General features: G+C 46.1%; 1 protein-coding gene across 1 annotated transcript in view; it reads left to right on the forward strand.

The window, feature by feature from the left end:
• The first annotated feature begins 8,063 nt into the window (after positions 1-8,063).
• Positions 8,064-17,725, forward strand: part of LOC103211090 (zinc finger protein 154-like) — a 10,550-nt gene continuing 888 nt past the window's right edge. The window contains exons 1-5 of the mRNA XM_007957009.1: positions 8,064-8,096; positions 14,571-14,697; positions 16,675-16,688; positions 16,853-17,082; positions 17,314-17,724. Coding sequence (XP_007955200.1) covers positions 8,064-8,096; positions 14,571-14,697; positions 16,675-16,688; positions 16,853-17,082; positions 17,314-17,724 — 815 coding nt within the window. The remainder of the gene's footprint in view (positions 8,097-14,570; positions 14,698-16,674; positions 16,689-16,852; positions 17,083-17,313; position 17,725) is intronic.

Here is a 17,725-nt window from a genome sequence, read left to right on the forward strand (position 1 = left end):
GCTAGGAAATCACCTGATAACAGCCTAGCTACAGGACTGGTAGATGAGCTGGAGATTGAGTTCAGTCATGGCCAGTTGTTTGAGGCTGCGTTTTCTAGAGAGGCAAAACCAATGAATGTGTGTGTGTGTGTGTAGAGAGAGAGAGAGAGAGAGAATTCAAGAAAATAGCTCACACAGTTACGGAGACAGGCAAGTCCCCAATCTGTGGGTCAGGGTGGAGGTTTCTGACTCATGCAGGAGCTAACAGACCCACAAGTGGCAGTTAGCTCAAATCCCAAGAGCTGAAAGTCAGATGGTAATGAACTGGATACAGCGTCCAGAGTGAGGGAGCTGTGCCAGAGAGCCCACTATATATTGGATATGAGGGTAGGACTTGAGTAAAAGTGTGATTCTTGTAAGAATGACTCAAGATGCACCCCATTCTAAACCTGCCTCATTAAGAGGTCAGGTTTACACATGTATAGTGTTGGCAGACGATGTTTCTACAAGTGTATTTGTATAAGTTTGTGGTGACTTCTTGGCCACAGCCAGCCACCTGGAGGGAGCAAGTAGTTGGACCATGATCATGGCTCAGGGCCATGATCCCAGGGGACATCAAGCTCGATTGGCATAACACACTTCACAAAAACATTGTTCTACATCCTACTTTGATGAGAAGTGACTGGGATCTTAAAAGCTTTCAAGTGGTCATCTAGATGCAATGATGGGTCTCTCCTTGTCCAGAGCAAAGAATGAAGAAAACTAATGGTGCATGAAAACAATCCAAGGGACTGGTAGACCATGTGATCCTCAGCCTATATGACTATAAGACCAGAAGAACTAGATGGTGGGTGCTTGGCTACCACTGTCAACCACTTGGAGGGGGGTCTATGTAAGAGATCCTGGATAGAGTGGGAGAACAATGTGGCACAAAACTTAAAATAATTAATAAATTTAAAAAAAAGGGACCAGGTTTCCTAGTCTGATAGAGCCTGGTGGAACCCCTGAAACTATGGCCCCTAGCTGCCCTTCAGGTCTAGAAATGAACTCACTCCTGTGGTTTCCAGCCAAACAAAAGACAGGCATAGAAGTTGAACATTTACATTAGATAGATGCACTCCTTGGAGAGATCAATCATGTCAGAATAGAAGGGCTGTGTATGCACAGGGAGACAGCGCAGGGGGGCAGAAGTGCATGGAGGGAAGGATGCAGGGAAGAGGTAACTAAAGGGAGGAAGTGGGAAGAGAGCTGTTGCATTGTGGGAAATTGCAGTCAATGTCATGAGACAAAGTGTATGTGAATTGCTGTAATGGAAAGTCAATTTGCTCTGTAAACTTTCACTCAAATCACAATAAAAAAATAATAAAGGAATGCAGCACATTTCTGGGAAGTACCTGCAACTGCTCGCCTAAATGTAAGGGGGCATTATTTCAGACACCATAAATCTCAGCATGCTTCCAGAACTGAAAAAAATTTCAGGTGCTCCAAAAGGCAACAGATCCAACTGGACATATTTTATAGTCATTCAGACACAGAAATGCATTCACCAACTGGAAGCTTAATACCTCATTGCTCGTGTTTCTTTCTCAAGTACATGTAGCCTAAAGTGTTAGAGTCAATTTTGTTTCAGTACGTCTATGAGGAACAAACAAAAGGACTTCAGATAGGACCATGACCAGGCAAGAGATGAGGGATACTGGGTTGCTCTGAAGCAGGTGGAGGAGGATGGACTTCTACCTCTGGTTCCCACAGAAAGCATCTCTCCTGCCTGTAAAACCAGTGATTGTGTGCAAACCATTTGGCATCCAGTGGCTTCTGACTCCTGGTGACCTTGTGTGTCAGAGTAGAACTGTGCTTTATAGATTTCTCAGTGGCTGATTTTTCTGAAGTAGATCACCAGGCCATTCTTTCAAGGTATCTCTGGATGGACTGGAAACTCTAACCTTGAGGTTAGCAGGTAAGTGGGCTGACCATTTGCACCATCCAGAGACTGAATGTGCCCAACCTAATGAGAAATGCTGTTTTATCCATAAAATAGAAAAAAAAGTTATCCACATACTATATTTACCTAATATATACTAAGATTTTAATGTATAAAATGTCACATTTTTTATTCGTTATCAAAATAGTGCTACAGTTGTTGTTAGGTGTCATTCAATTGGTACTGACTCACAATGACCCTATGTTCAACAAAGCAAAACCCTGCCTAGTTCTGGCCATCCTCCCAACTGTCTATGCTTGAGTGGATGGTTGCAGCTACTGTGTCAACCAATCTCATTGAGAGTCTTCCTCTATTTCACTATTTTCCAAGCTTGACGTCTTTTTTCCAGGGACTGGTGCCTCTTAATAACATGTCCAAAGTATGTGAGATGAAATCTTGCTATCCTTACTTCTAAGGAGCACTCTGGCTGTACTCCTTGTAAGTCAGAGTCGTTCCTTCTGACAGTCCAGGGTATATTCAGTCTTCTTTGCCAACACTATAATACAAAGACATCAGTTCTTCTTCAGTCTTCCTTATTGTCCAGCTTTCACATAAATTTGAGGAGACTGAAAATAGCATGGCTTGGGTCAGGTGCACCTTAGTCCTCAAAGTGACATTTTTGCTTTTGAACACTTCAAGAGAGGTCTTCTAAAGTGGATTTGCCCAATGCAATACATCATTTGATTTCTTGACTGCTGCTTCCATGAATGTTGATTGTGGATCCAAGTAAAATAAAATCTTCAACAACTTCAGTATTTGACATCAGCAATGATTATCTTTAGTTCCACATCCTCTTCTGAATCTGGTTGAATTTCTGGCAGTTAACTATTGGTGTACTGCTGCAACAATTTTTAAAATTATCTCCTACAAAATGTTACATGCATGTGATATTAATGATATGATGATTTCTGCATTCTGTAGGATCACCTTTCTTTGGGAGAGGCATAATTATGGATCTCCTCCAATCTGTTGGTCAGGTAGATGCCTTTCAGATTTCTTGCCACAGATGAATGAGCACTTCCAGTATTGCATCTGTTTGTGGAAACACTTTAATGGTATTCTGTTAATTCTTGGAGCCCTGTTTTTCACCAGTGACTCCCCCCACCTCCGCTTTTTTAATGGTTACCAGAAATGGAGGGAAGGGATGGGAAAATCACCAACTAGATAGTAGATATGTATTAATTTGGGTGAAGCAATATAATTCAGGGGATGATCGGCCCAATATCACTATGGCAAAAGAAAGACACAGAGATTAATACCATTGGTTCTTGATCATATGCTACCTCCTGAAATGGTTGAGCATTGACCAATTCTTTTTCGTATGGTGACTCTGTGTATTCCTTCCATCTTCTTCTGATGCTTCCTGCGTTGTTCAGTATTTTCCCCATAGAATCCTTCAATATTGCAACTCAAGGCTTGACTTTTCTAAAGTTTCTTCAGCTTGAGAAATGCCAAGAATGTTATTTCCTTTTGATCTTCTAACTCCAGATCTTTGCACGTTTCTTTATACTTTCTTTTCTTGAGCCGCCCTTTGAAATCTTCTGTTCAGCTCTTTCACTTCAACATGTGTTCATTTTACTTTAGTTACTCTACATTCAAGAGCAAGTGTCAGAGTCTCTTCTGACATCCATTGCTCTTTTCAAAGACTTTTTTCTTTTTTCCCCTTTTAGCATAACACTTTGTTTCTTCTTCTTTTTTTTTTTTTTTTTAACTCTTTGTCCGGCTGCTAACAATGGTTGACAGTTTGAACCCACCAGTTTCTTTGAGAGAAAGATAAAGCAGTCTGCTTCCCTAAATATTTACAGCCTTGCAAGCCCTACAGGGCAGTTCTACTCTGCCCTATAGGGTCGCTATCAGTTGGAATTGACTCAATGGCAGTGGGTTTTTTAGGGGTTGGTTCAACCATTTCACAGTGAGAGCAAATTTACATAAACATGAAACATATTTGGAGCTAAAACAGCACTGCACTATTAAAAGATGATGATGCCCCACTTAAAGATGGTGGCTGACCACACCGCTTTGAATATGTGTCACTCTCCATGGTCCTACCAATAATCCAGTCTCACACATCAGACTCCTGAAAAGCCTCACTAAACTTCCGGGTCGCCTATTCCAGGGCTTTGACCTGTAATTTTTGGGGTTCCGGTTACTGTAACAGATCACCCAAATTATAAAAGATGAGGTCTGTTTCAGTTTAGCTTCATCGGCCAGGAAAGAACCAGTTCAAATTGGTCAAATCCCTGATTCAAGGGCATGTAGGAGTTGTCCGTAACTTGGACATGATTTGTAAACTGGGACTACCTGTATCCATATAAAGAAAAAAACAAAAAGGTGTCATTGTTTAATTATTCCCTACTTTTGTATTGCTCTCCATTTTCCTATCTCAACACATCCCAAGCTTCTCTGTATAAATTATTAATAGATATAATTAATAATGTCTATCATGGGTTCACTTTTGTCCTCCAAAATATGGATCAACTTGGCTGGGCCATGATTCTCAGTGGTTTCGTAGGTATGTACTGATGGAGTCATCCTATTCTGTAAATCCTATGAGGTGGGGTGTATGTTGAGTTGCACCCTTTAAGTACCATCTTACTTAAGCCACCAAACTTAAGCACCTTACTGAAGTCATGCCCTTGCCTAATCACACCTCTTAACTTACAAGAGATAAAAGGAGAGAGTACCAAGCAGAGAGGGAACTACTGCCATCAAGAAAGAAGAGCTGAGAGTGGAGCGTATCCTTTGGACCTGGAACCCCTGAGCACAGAACCTCCTAAACCCAGGGGAAGATTGATGCTAAGACACACAGAGATCTCCAGGGAACCAAGAAGAAGCTGAAGAGGCAAGGACAGAAAGACTTCCCCTAGAACTGCTGCCCTGAATTTGGGTTTCTAGCCTCCTAATCTGTGAGAAAATAAAATTTCAGTTTGTTAAAGCCATCCACTTGTGGTATTTCTCTTAGAAGCCTATGTTGTTATTAGCTGCTGTTGGGTCAGTTTGGAGTGTGTTCACATAACTCAGCAATTTTGTCCATATCCCCTGAATGCATTTTTTCTATAACTTCTTCCCATGAAGATGTACTAACAATGTTAGGTGCTGTCAAGTCAATTCCAATTCATAGTGATCCAATGTACAACAGAATGAAACATTGCCTGGTCCTACGCCATCCTTGCAATCCTTGCCATGCTAGGGCCCATTGTTGCAGCCACTGCATCAATCCATCTCGTTGAAGGTCTTCTTTTTCACTGACCCTCTACTTTATCAAGCATGATATCCTTCTCCAGGGGCTGGCCCCTTCTGACCACATGACTAAAGTAGGTGAGACAAAGTCTGGCTCTTCTCTCTTCTAAGGGGCATTCTAGCTGCACTTCTTCCAGGATAGACTTCTTCATTCTTCTGGAAGTTAATGGTATTTTCAGTATTTTCTGTCAACACCCCAATTCAAAGGCATCAATTCTTCCTCAGTCTTCTTTATTCATGGTAGCATAGTGCCTAAAGCACTTGACTGCTAACCAGAAGGCTGGCGGTTCAAACCCATCAGCCACTCCTCGGAAGGAAGATAGGGCAATCTACTTCCATAGTGATATTGCCTTGGAAACCCAAGGAGGGGTTGCTATGAGTCAGATCCAACTCAATGGCACATAACAACAACAACAGCTTTCACATGCATATGAGGTGATTGAAAATACCATGGCTTGGGTTAGGTGCACCTGAGTCTTCAAAGTGACATCTTTGCTTCTTAACATTTTCAAGAGGTCTTTTTGCAGCAGATTAGTCCAGTACAACATGATGTCTGATTTCTTGACTGCTGCTTCCATGGGTGTTGATTGTGGGACCAAGTAAAATGAAATCCCTAACAACTTCAATCTTTTCTCCATTTATCACGTTGCTTATTGGTCCAATTGTAAGGATTTTTGTTTTCTTTACGTTGAGATGTAATCCATACTGTAGACTGCAGTCTTTGATCTTCATCAGTAAGTGCTTCAAGTCTTCTTCACTTTCATCAAACAAGGCTGTGTCATCCGTGTATTGTAGATTGTTAATGAGTCTTCCTCCAATCTTGATGCCACGTTCTTCTTCATATAGTCCACCATTCTTGGATTATTTGCTCAGCATATGTATAAAATAATTATGGTGAAAGAATACAACCTGACACATACCCTTCCTGATTTTAAACCATGAAGTATCCCCTTGTTCTGTTCGAACAATAGCCTCTTGCTCTATGTACAGGTACCTCATGAACACAATGCAGTGTTCTGGAATTGCCATTCTTGACAAAATCAGAGGCACTTTGGTGTGTGTAAATAGAGCAGTATGAAAATGGAGCCTAAGTGCATTTTGAAGTCTTGACATGAGTCTAGAATCCATGCTGAATTTCAAAGCTGCCTTTTCGAACAGCGACTCTTCTAACCTTAACGCTGACTTAACCCTGATACTGACCACACACCCTAAGAGAGACATTCTTTTTCTCTGAGCTCTGGGATGTTCCCAGAGGGTCTTTCCACTATGGCCAAACAGATGCAAGATGTGATGGCTTATGCCAGAAGGCTCTCGACCCACAACATTTTTGATCAATCTTTACAATGGGCCCCTAGAAACAGACATGATTGGGAAGGCAATTTTTATAGCAATTCACCCTGCCTCCAAAAACTGTCTGTCATTGCTCTATGACCATCCTGTAATAAACTGAAGAGCACAAATGCTTGCAGTTCTGTAGCTTAACTAATGATGTTAAACATGTTACTCGCCTGGCCCTGCTAATTCCTGGCTTTAAAATATCACCCCTTTGCTTATGGAACTCTGGTGCAGTACCTAAGGCCTTTGACTGCCAACCAGAAAGTTGATGGTTCAAACCCACCAGCCCCTCTGCAGAAGGAAGATTGGGCAATATGCTTCTGTAAAGATTTATGACCTCGGAAACCCAAACGGGGTCGCTATACAGTTGGAATCAACTGGATGTCAGTGAGTTTCTTTGAGTCCCTTGATTGTCTCTCAGTCAGTTATGATTTTATAACTTTTAGCTCCTGCTGCAACTGGACAAAACTTTTTTTCCCCCTTTTTCCTTATTGCCTGGCGAAGTAGCCATCTTCACTGTGAATTTGGACTTCTTCTGGTCCCCTCCTTCTCTGTCCTTCCTCTTTTGCTTTTACTTAAGCAGACTCTGTGATGTTGTCCTACAATAAGCTTCTCATTTTATTGGAAAAGTGTAATATAATTTTAGCTAAGTTTGTGGACAAAGGCAGGAGAGAAATTGCAGAAATGAAGACACTACTGAAGTCGACCCCCCCATCATGACTGACCCAGTCCCCAGGTGCAGAGGGTGGTCCCCTGGCTCCTGGGTTCCACTCAGCCTTCTCCTGTCCTTGAAGATCAAAGTTCTCTGATGGCGGAGGGAGGAGAGCAGCCGGACCAGCACCGGCCACCCAAGGAGCCCCACAGAAGCGCCACCCCTTCACCCAATACCTCGCGCACCCCACTCCCTCTGGGGGCCCAGAAGCCCGGTGCTGTGGAGTCGACTTACAGTGACCCCACGTGAGGGAACAGGACTGCCCGAGAGCGTTCCTTTGGTTGGCACGGAAGCAGATCTTTCGCTGCTGGGTTCGAACTGCGAACTTTTAGGTTGTCAGCCCAGCGCTTAGCCACTGCGCCACAAGGGCTCCAAGTAAGGGAGCCAAGAGATGCTGCTTCCCAACGGTCCTCCCAGGGCCGCCTGCCCTTTTCGTGGGAGGGGGAAGAGCGTCCTTCGCCTGAGCCGTGGAGCTGTGCGAACTACATTTCCCACAATGACCTGCGCCGCGAGAGGCCATTGAGCCAATAGCGGCTCAGAAAAGGGGCATTTCTGTGCGGTGGCACCGCGACGGGGCGGGACTTCTGGCGTTGTCTCCTGGCGGTCATTTTGGCTGCTGTTGGATCGGTCCTCCGGGTCAGAGGCTCTGGAACGCTGGCTGGGACCGGGGTGACGGTACTGGCAGGGCGCGAGAGGAGACGTTGTGCCCATTGAGGGTTTGAGGCTCGGCGGCAGCGCCGCCTGTGGTGACCCGCATCAGGGCTGGGCTGGGGACGCCGGTGCCCAGGTCCCGGCCCCGCTCGGTCCACGGTTCCGATGACGGCGGCGGCGCTGATGGACCTGGCGCAGGTGGGTGCTGCGTCCCTGGCTCAGGGCCCTCTGCCTACCCGACCCTCACCTCCGAATCCTAAAGCCTCGGGTGAGAGACGTTTTCTCGGGGCCCTGCAGCCAGCGCTTCAGGGTCCAGGAGTCTGAGGGCCCTGGGTGGAGTCCCCATTTCTGGCACGAGAGTGTTAGGTGCAGAGGGACCAGCATGTGCAAAGGCTTGTCGGTGCTGTTGAGTCGGGAGCTTCCAGGAAACCTGGGGTCATTCTTGCCTGCAGGGAGTAGTGTTAGGAGTCACACCTGGTGGCGGGCTGAGCGATTGGACCTTTCTTCTCCCGAGAATGGGAGCCCTGGAGGGTTGCGAGCAGAGGAAGGGTACATCTGAGTTAGATTTGAGAAAATTTCCAGAAGCTATTGAGAGGAAGAGCCAGATGGCGTTGGGGTGATGAGAACAGTGGGGCATTGGAACATTGAACCTTAGGCCAAGGTCACAGAGCTGGTAAGAACCGGCACTGAGGACTGAGGCTTGGGGTAACACTCTTAGCCCAAGGTCACCTGGTTCCAGGGCCTGGCAAGGGTACAGGGAGCCCCGAGCTCATGGAAGCCCACCTTGGTCACCTGCCTCTAATATTTCTGTTTTCCTGTATCTTTCCCTAGGAGCTCTGGTAGCGTAGTGCCTAAGGCATCTGACTGCTAACCAGAAGGCTGGTGGTTCAAACCCACCAGCCACTCCTTGGAAGGAAGTTTGGGCAATCTACTTCTGTAGTGATACTGCCTAAGAAACCCGAGAAGGGGTCGCTATGAGTTGAATCTGACTTCATGGCAGTGAGTTTTTCCCCTACACAGTTGAGGCTCACTTATCTTAACTCCATCCATATGGATTGTGGGGTCCTGGAACTCTTCACCTGCCATTTTTCCAGACCTTGGGACTGGAGACACTGGGGAAATCCCAAGCCCAGGGTCCTGAGTCCAGGCCAGGCATTATGTGGAAGTGCCCATTTCTGGCAGATGTGAAAGGTTGTTGAGCCATAAGGATCAGCGTGTCCAAATGCTAGAAGGTGAAGCTAAGCTGGGAGTGTTCAGGGAACTGCAGGTCTCGTTTCTTTCAGGTGGGAACAGAGATCAGAGGAGTAGGAGTCATGCCTGGAATGGCAGCCTGAAAAGGTGGGTGTCTATTCTGGAGCTTATGGAAGCAATGGGCAGTTTAGTTAAGAACAAGGCGTGATCTGATCCAGGTAATAACAGGCACCCTCTGGCTGCAGAGTGGGGAACAGACTGTGAGGTGACAGAGCAGGCAGGAAGACTGAGCAGGGGGTTACTTCAGTAGTTTAGGTGAGTGTTGATGAATTAATGTGGACGTGGGAGAATGGTTAGATTTTGGATCTGTTTTTTTAAGTGGGGCTGTCTGGACTTCATGATTTAGAGTATGACAGGAAAAAGTAGGAGGCAGGGATTACTCCGAGGTTTTTGGTTTCAACAGTTGGAAGGATGGAAGCTCCAGCTGTTGAGATGGGATGGTGAGTGGGAATATCAGAGGTTTCTTTTTGCTGTGTTAAGAGTTGGGATGTTTAAGAGGGCAGTGAGTGGAGGCATCAAGTGGACAGCTGGACACACAAGTCTGGAGCTCTGGTGAGGGATTAAGGATGGAGATACAAAAGCTGGTGGTGAGAGTATGGACCGGGGTGGAACTTACAGGAGGCAGAATCCAGTCCATGGTGGTAAAGCTGATAGCAGTCCAGGAAGGGGACCAACAATGGGGTCTCTGGATTGGGCATGTCGTTAGGGTGTTGTGTGTCACATACACAGGTGAGGGAGAGAAGTGGCCATGGGGAGGGTGTAGGTGAGAGGATGCTCTGGCAGATGGCCAAGACTTCCAAGAGATGAGTGCATATAAGATCTATGGGAGACACAAGAGTAAGAGAAGGAGTAGTAGAGAACTTAGTCACTGCTCTTTGGATTCACAAGGATTTTGTGGTGACCTTAGGGGTGGCCTGGGGTATTTTGTTCAGGCTGGTGGATTAGCTCAAGGCACAAGTAATCATCTGTGAGAATCAATAAGGACTGAGGTGAAGGATAACTGATACTTGGCTTTGAAGGAGAGATAGACGGAGAGAAGAGAGTTGTGACCAGTAAAGTGTCAGCAAGTGCAGCACACATGGAAGGTGTGCATCTGGTAGTGTTGAAGCAAGAAACAGTTTCTTAGACTGGGTTCTCCAGAGGAGCAAAACCAGTGAAGCATGTGTATGTATATGTGTGTAGTCAAGGAAATGGCTCCTGCAGTTGTGGAGGCTAACAAATCCCAAATCCATGGGTTAGGCACCAGGATGGAGCCTCCTCCTGACTTAAGTGGTTGAGGGGCTGATGAATGTAAAAGCAGCACATCAGACAGCAGACTGCTGGCTCATGTCCCAGGAACTGGAGATCAGAGGATGGTGAGTAGGATGGAGCATCAAGAGTGCAAACGTTGCTGAGCATCCATATATATTGGATCCAGCCTTCACCCCCAGGAAAACTGGTTGTTTTTCAATGTATTGGCTGCTCATATCATATCACAAAATGGAGAATGATTACATTATATTACTTTATGGAAGAGCAATCAGTCAGTCCGGTGTCTGCCAAACCACTGAGAATCGTAGCCTAGTCAAGTTCACACATAACGTTAACCATCACAGTCCACCCATTGACACCTTGGCATCTGTACCTATCTCCTTAAATCATACATAATCTTTAAAGGCAGTTATAAAGCCATACTTGTGCTTAACATGATACAGGAAACATGCATACAACTGAAACATACTAGCCCCATTTACATCTTACATTTTACAAGTAGTGGAATAAGAGAGGGAAGAAAACAAAATAAACTTGAAATATGTATACACATACACATACATGTATAACAAAACGAGGAACTGATCACATGGTCATAACTGGTATTTAGAACAAATTTATTCCACCATCCATTCTGTATTTCCTTTGCCCTCAGCAAGCAACTCAGCTGGTCATGGTCCTTTGCTTGGTGTGGTGACCCATCAGTAGTCATGTTGGAATTGGATTGCTGCAATTTTCCATTGACGATAATCACAGGTCATGGCAGTACTATAAAGTGCCCTAAGGGATCACCTGTATTCCAGATGCATTCTTTTTTTTTCTACCTCCATTATGCAATATCAATCTGATTTCCCCTTGGTTATCAGGATCAATCACAGCAGCCAATATGGTAACTCCCTTCTTTGCCTGGTACCGGAAGAGTGGGTACTGCTTTAACAGATACCTGGAAGAGGTTTTGGAATTGAGTAATGAGTAGACACTGGAAGAGTTTTAAGGTGCCTAATAGTAAATGCCTAAATTGCCTGAAGCAACTGTTGGTAGAATTATCGACATCAAAGGCAATTCTGTTGAGGGCTCAGAAGGAAGTGAGAGAACTATAAAGTCTTTATCATCTTAGAGAATATATATGGTGCCAGCAACAGACTGTTACTAGAAATGTGGATGTTAAATGTGTTTCTGGTGAGACTTTAATGATGAACATATGATTGGATGATGGAGGAAGGGTATTGGTTTTTATGCAGTGGCAAATAACTTGTCTGAATTTTATTCAAATATTTGGTAGAAGGGAGAATTTGTAAGTCTGGCTAATGAGAATTCTAAACAAAATTTTAAAGGGGCTATGTGATTTCTCCTTGCTGCTGCTTATAGTAAAATGTGAGAGGAAAGAGATGGACTTGAAAATGAACTGTGCAAAATAAGAACAGAACTTAAAAGATGTGGAAAATTCTCTTGTACAAACTAAGAACACATGTCCTAGAATGTTCACCAAGGGTGTGGCTACACAATGTTTTGTTAAAGAGATTAAGCCTGTGACTGATGGATCTAACCAACTCTTACAGCAGAAAATTTATCAGCTTACACTGAAAGGGACAAAGAAAGAACAAAAGGAAAAAAAATCTGTCTGCCTCTTGGAATTCTATAGGCAGGAAATAGGTCAAAGGAGCTACATTTCTTTTTCTCCAAGAAAGGGAAAGGACCATCCCTAGAGCAGCTCAGAGATCAGCAGAATTGTTGGAAGGAGCGTAGGAAGCAGGTCTTTTTGGTTTCAAAGGATGGGGCCATGGCCTCCTGGATCTCAAAGGCTGGGGCCACAGCTTTCCTAGGTTTCAAAGGGTGATTCTTATTCAGCTTGGTTCTGGAGTGTGGAGCTTCCATTAAGGTATGCCAAGGGGATGGGGCTGCTTCCCAGAGCTGAGGGGGCAGGACTGCTATGCAAAAGGTGTAGAAGAATGGGACCTACTGGGGCCAAGGGGCTGGGTCACCACTTAGCTGGACCAGGAGAATGAGGTCACCTAAAGCTGAGGGAGCAGAGTTGCCATCCCAGAAGGTGGGGCTGAAGCCCAGGGCCAAGGGACCTCTACCCAGAATCCAGGGAGCATGGCCAACACCCAGAGTCTAGAGGGCAAGGCCATTTCCCAGCTGGTCTCAGAGAAGAGAGGATTATTTTCAGGCCTTGAGAACTAATGTAATTTGGTCTGCTGGGTTTTGGACTTGCCTGATGCCCGCTATCCCTTCTTTCTGGAAATGTCAACCTAGTACCTATTCCACCATTGTATTCCAGAAGCAGATAACTTGTATTCTAGATTTCAGAGTTCACAGATGAAGAGGAATTTTACCCCAGGATGGAATATGCCTGCAGTGTAGTAAATTACTTAGTGTGGCTTTTCTACCCATAAGTCTTTGTAAACTCCAAGGTGGGATTTTCTATGAGCAACTGAGGAGCTCCTGATTGCTGAAGCTATCCACCTGGGTTATTTCTGTTGGGCATGGCACAATACAATGTTCTGGGAGGTTCCCACTCTCTCTCATGTGCTTAGAGTTCTGATGCTGTGATTGGCTAGTTTGACCACCCTTCGGGGCTCAAAAGGAGGCCTCCTGGAGGCAGAACTCTCTCTGATTGCTGGCTGAGGAAGACGTGCTGCTGAAAGAGACAGGAGCTCCTGAAAGAGACACGCATTGCTGAGTGAGACACCGAGGGACCAGCACTGCTGGGAAAGAGACTGTGAGAGACTGTTGGCTGAGGGACAGTGGGCTGGGAGAGAGACTGAGCATTTTTCCTGAACTTGAATTGTAGCCTGTGGTGCTTCCCTAATAAACCCCATAATCTGTGAGCTCTATGTGGCCACTGCAGCAAATTATGGAACCCAGGAGAGAGGTGGTAGGTGCTTTGGGAGAAATGGTTGGAGAAAGGGCTGGAGGGGGGAGGCAGCATGTCTGGCCTGGCAGGAATAGGCCTTGGGTTACTGCTGGTAATCCTGTCTTCCTCTTGTGGGGTTAAAGGAGGTCAGAACATGTGGCCTCCTTGCCGTTTTAGCAATGCCTAAAGTCTCACCCACATTTGATTTTGATGATTCAGAAAATGAGATTTTGGACTTGAAGTTGATTTAAGACTTTTGGGATGATCTGATACAGTGAATGTGTTTGCATGTGGCAAGGACATGAGTTTGTGGGGCCAAAGGGTACATAATTAATGGGTTGAATTATGGTCCCCAGACATATGTGTTGTAAATCCTAACCTCTATGCCTGTGGTTATAATCCCATTTGGGAATGGGTTGTCTTTGTTATTTTAATGAGATAGGATTAATGTAGGGTGTGTCTTGAGTCAATCTCTTTTCAGATATAAAAGACATTAAACATAAACTAGCTAGGAGAGATGGGGGAAGAGAAATGCCAAGCACGTGAAGGTTGTCCAGGAACAGAAGCTCAGAAGAGACAGAGATCTTCTTCCAGAGCAGACAGTGCAAGTCTTCCTGTAGACCCAATCCTGCTGAATTAGGATTTCTAGCCTCCTAAACTGTGAGGAAATAAATTTCTGTTTGTTAAAGCCCCCTTCTTGTGGTATTTCTGTTGTAGCAGCACTTAAGGCAGAGTCAGATGAGGAAGCCTTCATGAGGCCACAAGATTATTCTGAGTATAATGGAGCTGGGAATTTGGGCTGTGTTTGGGGCTGATGCTGATAGTAGAGACCTTTGAAGTTCAAGGGTAGGACTGGATTATGTTTGGATTTTCCAAGCACTCTCTGGGTGCCATGTTCTAAATAGTGTGGAGCAGGGAGAGAGTATGGGACTAAAAGTGGTGTGCACCTGGAGACAAGTGTGAACTGACGTTCCAGGGCCCTGGATTTGGGGACCTACAGGTGAAAGGTAATCCCACATTTGTTTGTATCTGGGAGGCACGATCTGGGAGACCTCAGGGAACTGGCAGCCACAAGGGAGTACAGCTGCAACCTTGCATGCCAGGCTCAGAGCTTAGATCATATCTCTGCTGTGGCCTGACCAGATGGTCAGTGGGGCCATAAGGGAATAGAGGGCATCAATGGCACCAGGGCCTGTTGTCTCCTCTGAGGAGACTCAGAGAGCAGGGTGAACAGGGTGACATGCAGGATTGGGGGAATAAGTTGGGGTCCTAAGAGAAGCTAATCATGATATAAACTCTCTCCATCCAAGCAGGACCATGTCACCTTTGAGGACGTGGCCATTGACTTCTCCCAGGAGGAGTGGGGACTCCTTGATGAGGCCCAAAGGATCCTCTACCGAGATGTGATGCTGGAGAACTTTGCAATCATCGCTTCCCTGGGTAAGACCCTCATACTACCACCCCCAGTATCCTGAGCTGGTTCCTGTCTTTTTCCTTGTCCCCAGAGTCACCTCTGTCCTTCCCCAGCTAGACCATGGGCTCTGCTACCTGTCCTCCTTTCCTGGCATATGTGAGCCAGTGCTGAGCTGTGTGTAGAACTCTGCACAATGCATTTCCCAAGCAGCCCCACCACCCACCACCTGAGAGTGTGCAGGGAAGGGTCCAGGAGTCAGGAGTCTTGGCTTCAGCCCAATGGATCCCACCCTGTTTGTCCTCTCCCTGACTGTGGATGTGCCCACATTCACACCATGTCTGTACTCCAGGTTCTGCCTGTTCTTCCAGCTGACGGCAGTTCCTCCTGCCTGTACAGTGCCACAGATTGCAGGCACTGTCATGGTCACTGCTGACAGAGACCATGGACGGTTCTTGCAAGACCCTGTCTTGAGCTGTTTATTTGTAATATTCGTCTTCTGTCCTGTGGTGTGTTGTGTGCTGAGCTGCTCTGGAGCAGTGCTGCCACACCCCTGCCCTGTCTTTCCCTTAGAACTTGTGTCTTGCAGGTCTCCTCATACAGACGGGTGTTCTGGTTACCTAATGCTGCTCTGGCAGGAATATACCACAAATGGGATGGCCTTAAGAAACAGGAGATTATTCTCTTACAGTTTGGAGGCTTTAAGTCCAAGTTCAAAGTGCCAGGCTCTAGGGGTTGTGTGAAAGCCTCTCAACCTTGGGGTCTGGCTCTGCCTCCTGCTCCCAGCCCACTGGAGCTAGAGGCGTTTCTTCACTCAGACAGCTGCTGGCTCCTGAGGCTGAGAAGCCCATGGTTGACAAGTAAAAGGCACAGTCCCAATGTTACCAAACCACATGGCAGACCGTTAATTTAAATCCATTGTAAGTCCCAAGGTTGGCAGAGCATGGCAGGCTGCTGAACAATGACACAGCTACATTGCAGGGTCCAAGCATGCCATAAACTAGACACTATCCCTAAGTCTTCTCCTTATATACAGGAAGCAGACCACATCCCAAAGGCAGCTACTCAGCTGCTTATGGTAGATCCCACCATGGAGTTGATTGCCAGTCTCATGGGGAATAACTACCACCAGCTGCCCAGCCACTCAACCAGGCCCAGCCGAGTTGACATGCAAACTGAACTACCACAATGGGGTTAAGGGAGAGACCCATTTGCTTTTCACAGTGGACATAATAGCATGGTCTCAGAGGAGGCTTGGCCCTGCTGAGTGGCATCTGAGAGATAGCATGACATCAAGTCTCTGTTTAAATCATGCCATGAACATGCTCTGTGTCCACCAGTGTTTTGGTATAAATGCTACTGGCCAGAATTTGTTTCTACCTTTTCTTCCCCATACTTGACACTTTGCTGACTGTCATTTGAACTGTTGACTTCTGGCCTTTGCTGCCCCCATCTTGCTGGTGTCCACTTGTTACTTGCTCCTCTCCATGGCTCCCTCTGCAGTGTTTTCCAATATTGACCCACATATGACATTTCGTGAGGCCTACACATGCCCTTAGATAATCCTTGAGTACCAGCTACTCAGTTCCAAGTGGATTTTGATGGGCCTGGACACAACCAACCTTCCACAGTTAAGGTGTATGTCACCAGCTGACAAGGTCCTGCTGAAAGCTCTTGGCACTGGAGTGAGTTTGAGGCCCTGCCTCTCTTCCCTGTGCTGCACACCCATCCTTGGGTCCTTCATCTGGTGAGACCTCCCATTCAGTAATCTTCAGAGGCTCAGTAGCCCCTTTCTCAACCTGCCCCCAACTCCATCATACTCAGAGTAATCTCATGAACTCACTTCTACGTGTTCTGATGCACATTTGTTATAGGTCCTCCCCCTCACACTTAAGTCAGCACTCATTTCATAAGCATTTCTTGATTTCAGGTTGTTGGCATGGAACCAAGGAGGAGGAAGCATCTTCTGAGCACAATGTTTCTGTAGGAGGAGTGTCACAGCTCAGCCCTCCACTGGCAGGTCCATCCACCCAGAAGCCTCACCCCTGGGAGAGATGTGTCCCAGTCTTGAGAGACATGTTGCATTTGACTGAGCTCCAGCCAACACTCCCTGGACCACAGCAGTGCTTGGATGAGGCATGTTTTACAGGTTTCTGGTTTAGTGCAAGCCGTCCCCAGTCTCAGAGGCATCACAGTGGAGAGAAACCTTTCAAGAGGGATGTGGATGGGGCCTCGTTTGTGAAGAGCTACAGCTTTCAAGGGCCAGGGAAGCCCTTCACCTGTGGGGAGGTTGGGAAGGATCCCTCAGCAACTCCAGACCTTGTCCAGCACCAGGCCTCTCTGAACAGTGAGAAGCTACACAACAACACCAAATGTGGGGAGGCCTCTCACAATGGAAAGACACACTACAAGTGGGCTGAATCTGAGAAAGATCTTAGCCACCAGAGTATCTGCACTGGAGAAGGGCTTTGTGAAGGTAGTAAATATGGGAAAAAAGTCAGCTACAAGTACAGATTTGTTCAGCATCCACAAGCTCATGCTGGAGGAAGGCCATATAAGTGTGAAGAATGTGGGAAATTCTTTAGCCAAATCTCTGACCTCCATCAACACCAGAGAGTTCACCTAGGAGCAAAGCCTTATGAGTATGGAAAATGTGAGAGATCTGTTACCTACAACGCCAGTCTCATAAAACACCAGAGAGTACACACTGGAGAAAGACCTTATAAGTGCAACAAATGTGAGAAATCCTTTAGCCAGAGCTCCAGCTTCATTCAGCACTGGAGAGTCCACACAGGAGCAAAGCCTTTTGAGTGTGGCAAAGGTGGGAAATCCTTCAGCCGCATCTCTACCCTCATTCACCACAGGAGGGTCCACACTGGAGAAAAGCCTTACAAGTGCAGCCAGTGTGGGAAATTATTTGGCAGAAGTTCTCACCTTATTGTGCACAAGAGAATTCACACTGGAGAAATGCCTTATGAATGTAGCGAATGTGGAAAATCCTTCAGACAAAGCTCTGGCCTCAATCAACACCGGAGAGTTCACACTGGAGAAAGACCT

This window comes from Orycteropus afer, unplaced genomic scaffold (assembly GCF_000298275.1).
Source record: "Orycteropus afer afer isolate SDZICR_OR568_19922 unplaced genomic scaffold, OryAfe1.0 scaffold00694, whole genome shotgun sequence".
Classification (NCBI taxonomy): domain Eukaryota; kingdom Metazoa; phylum Chordata; class Mammalia; order Tubulidentata; family Orycteropodidae; genus Orycteropus; species Orycteropus afer.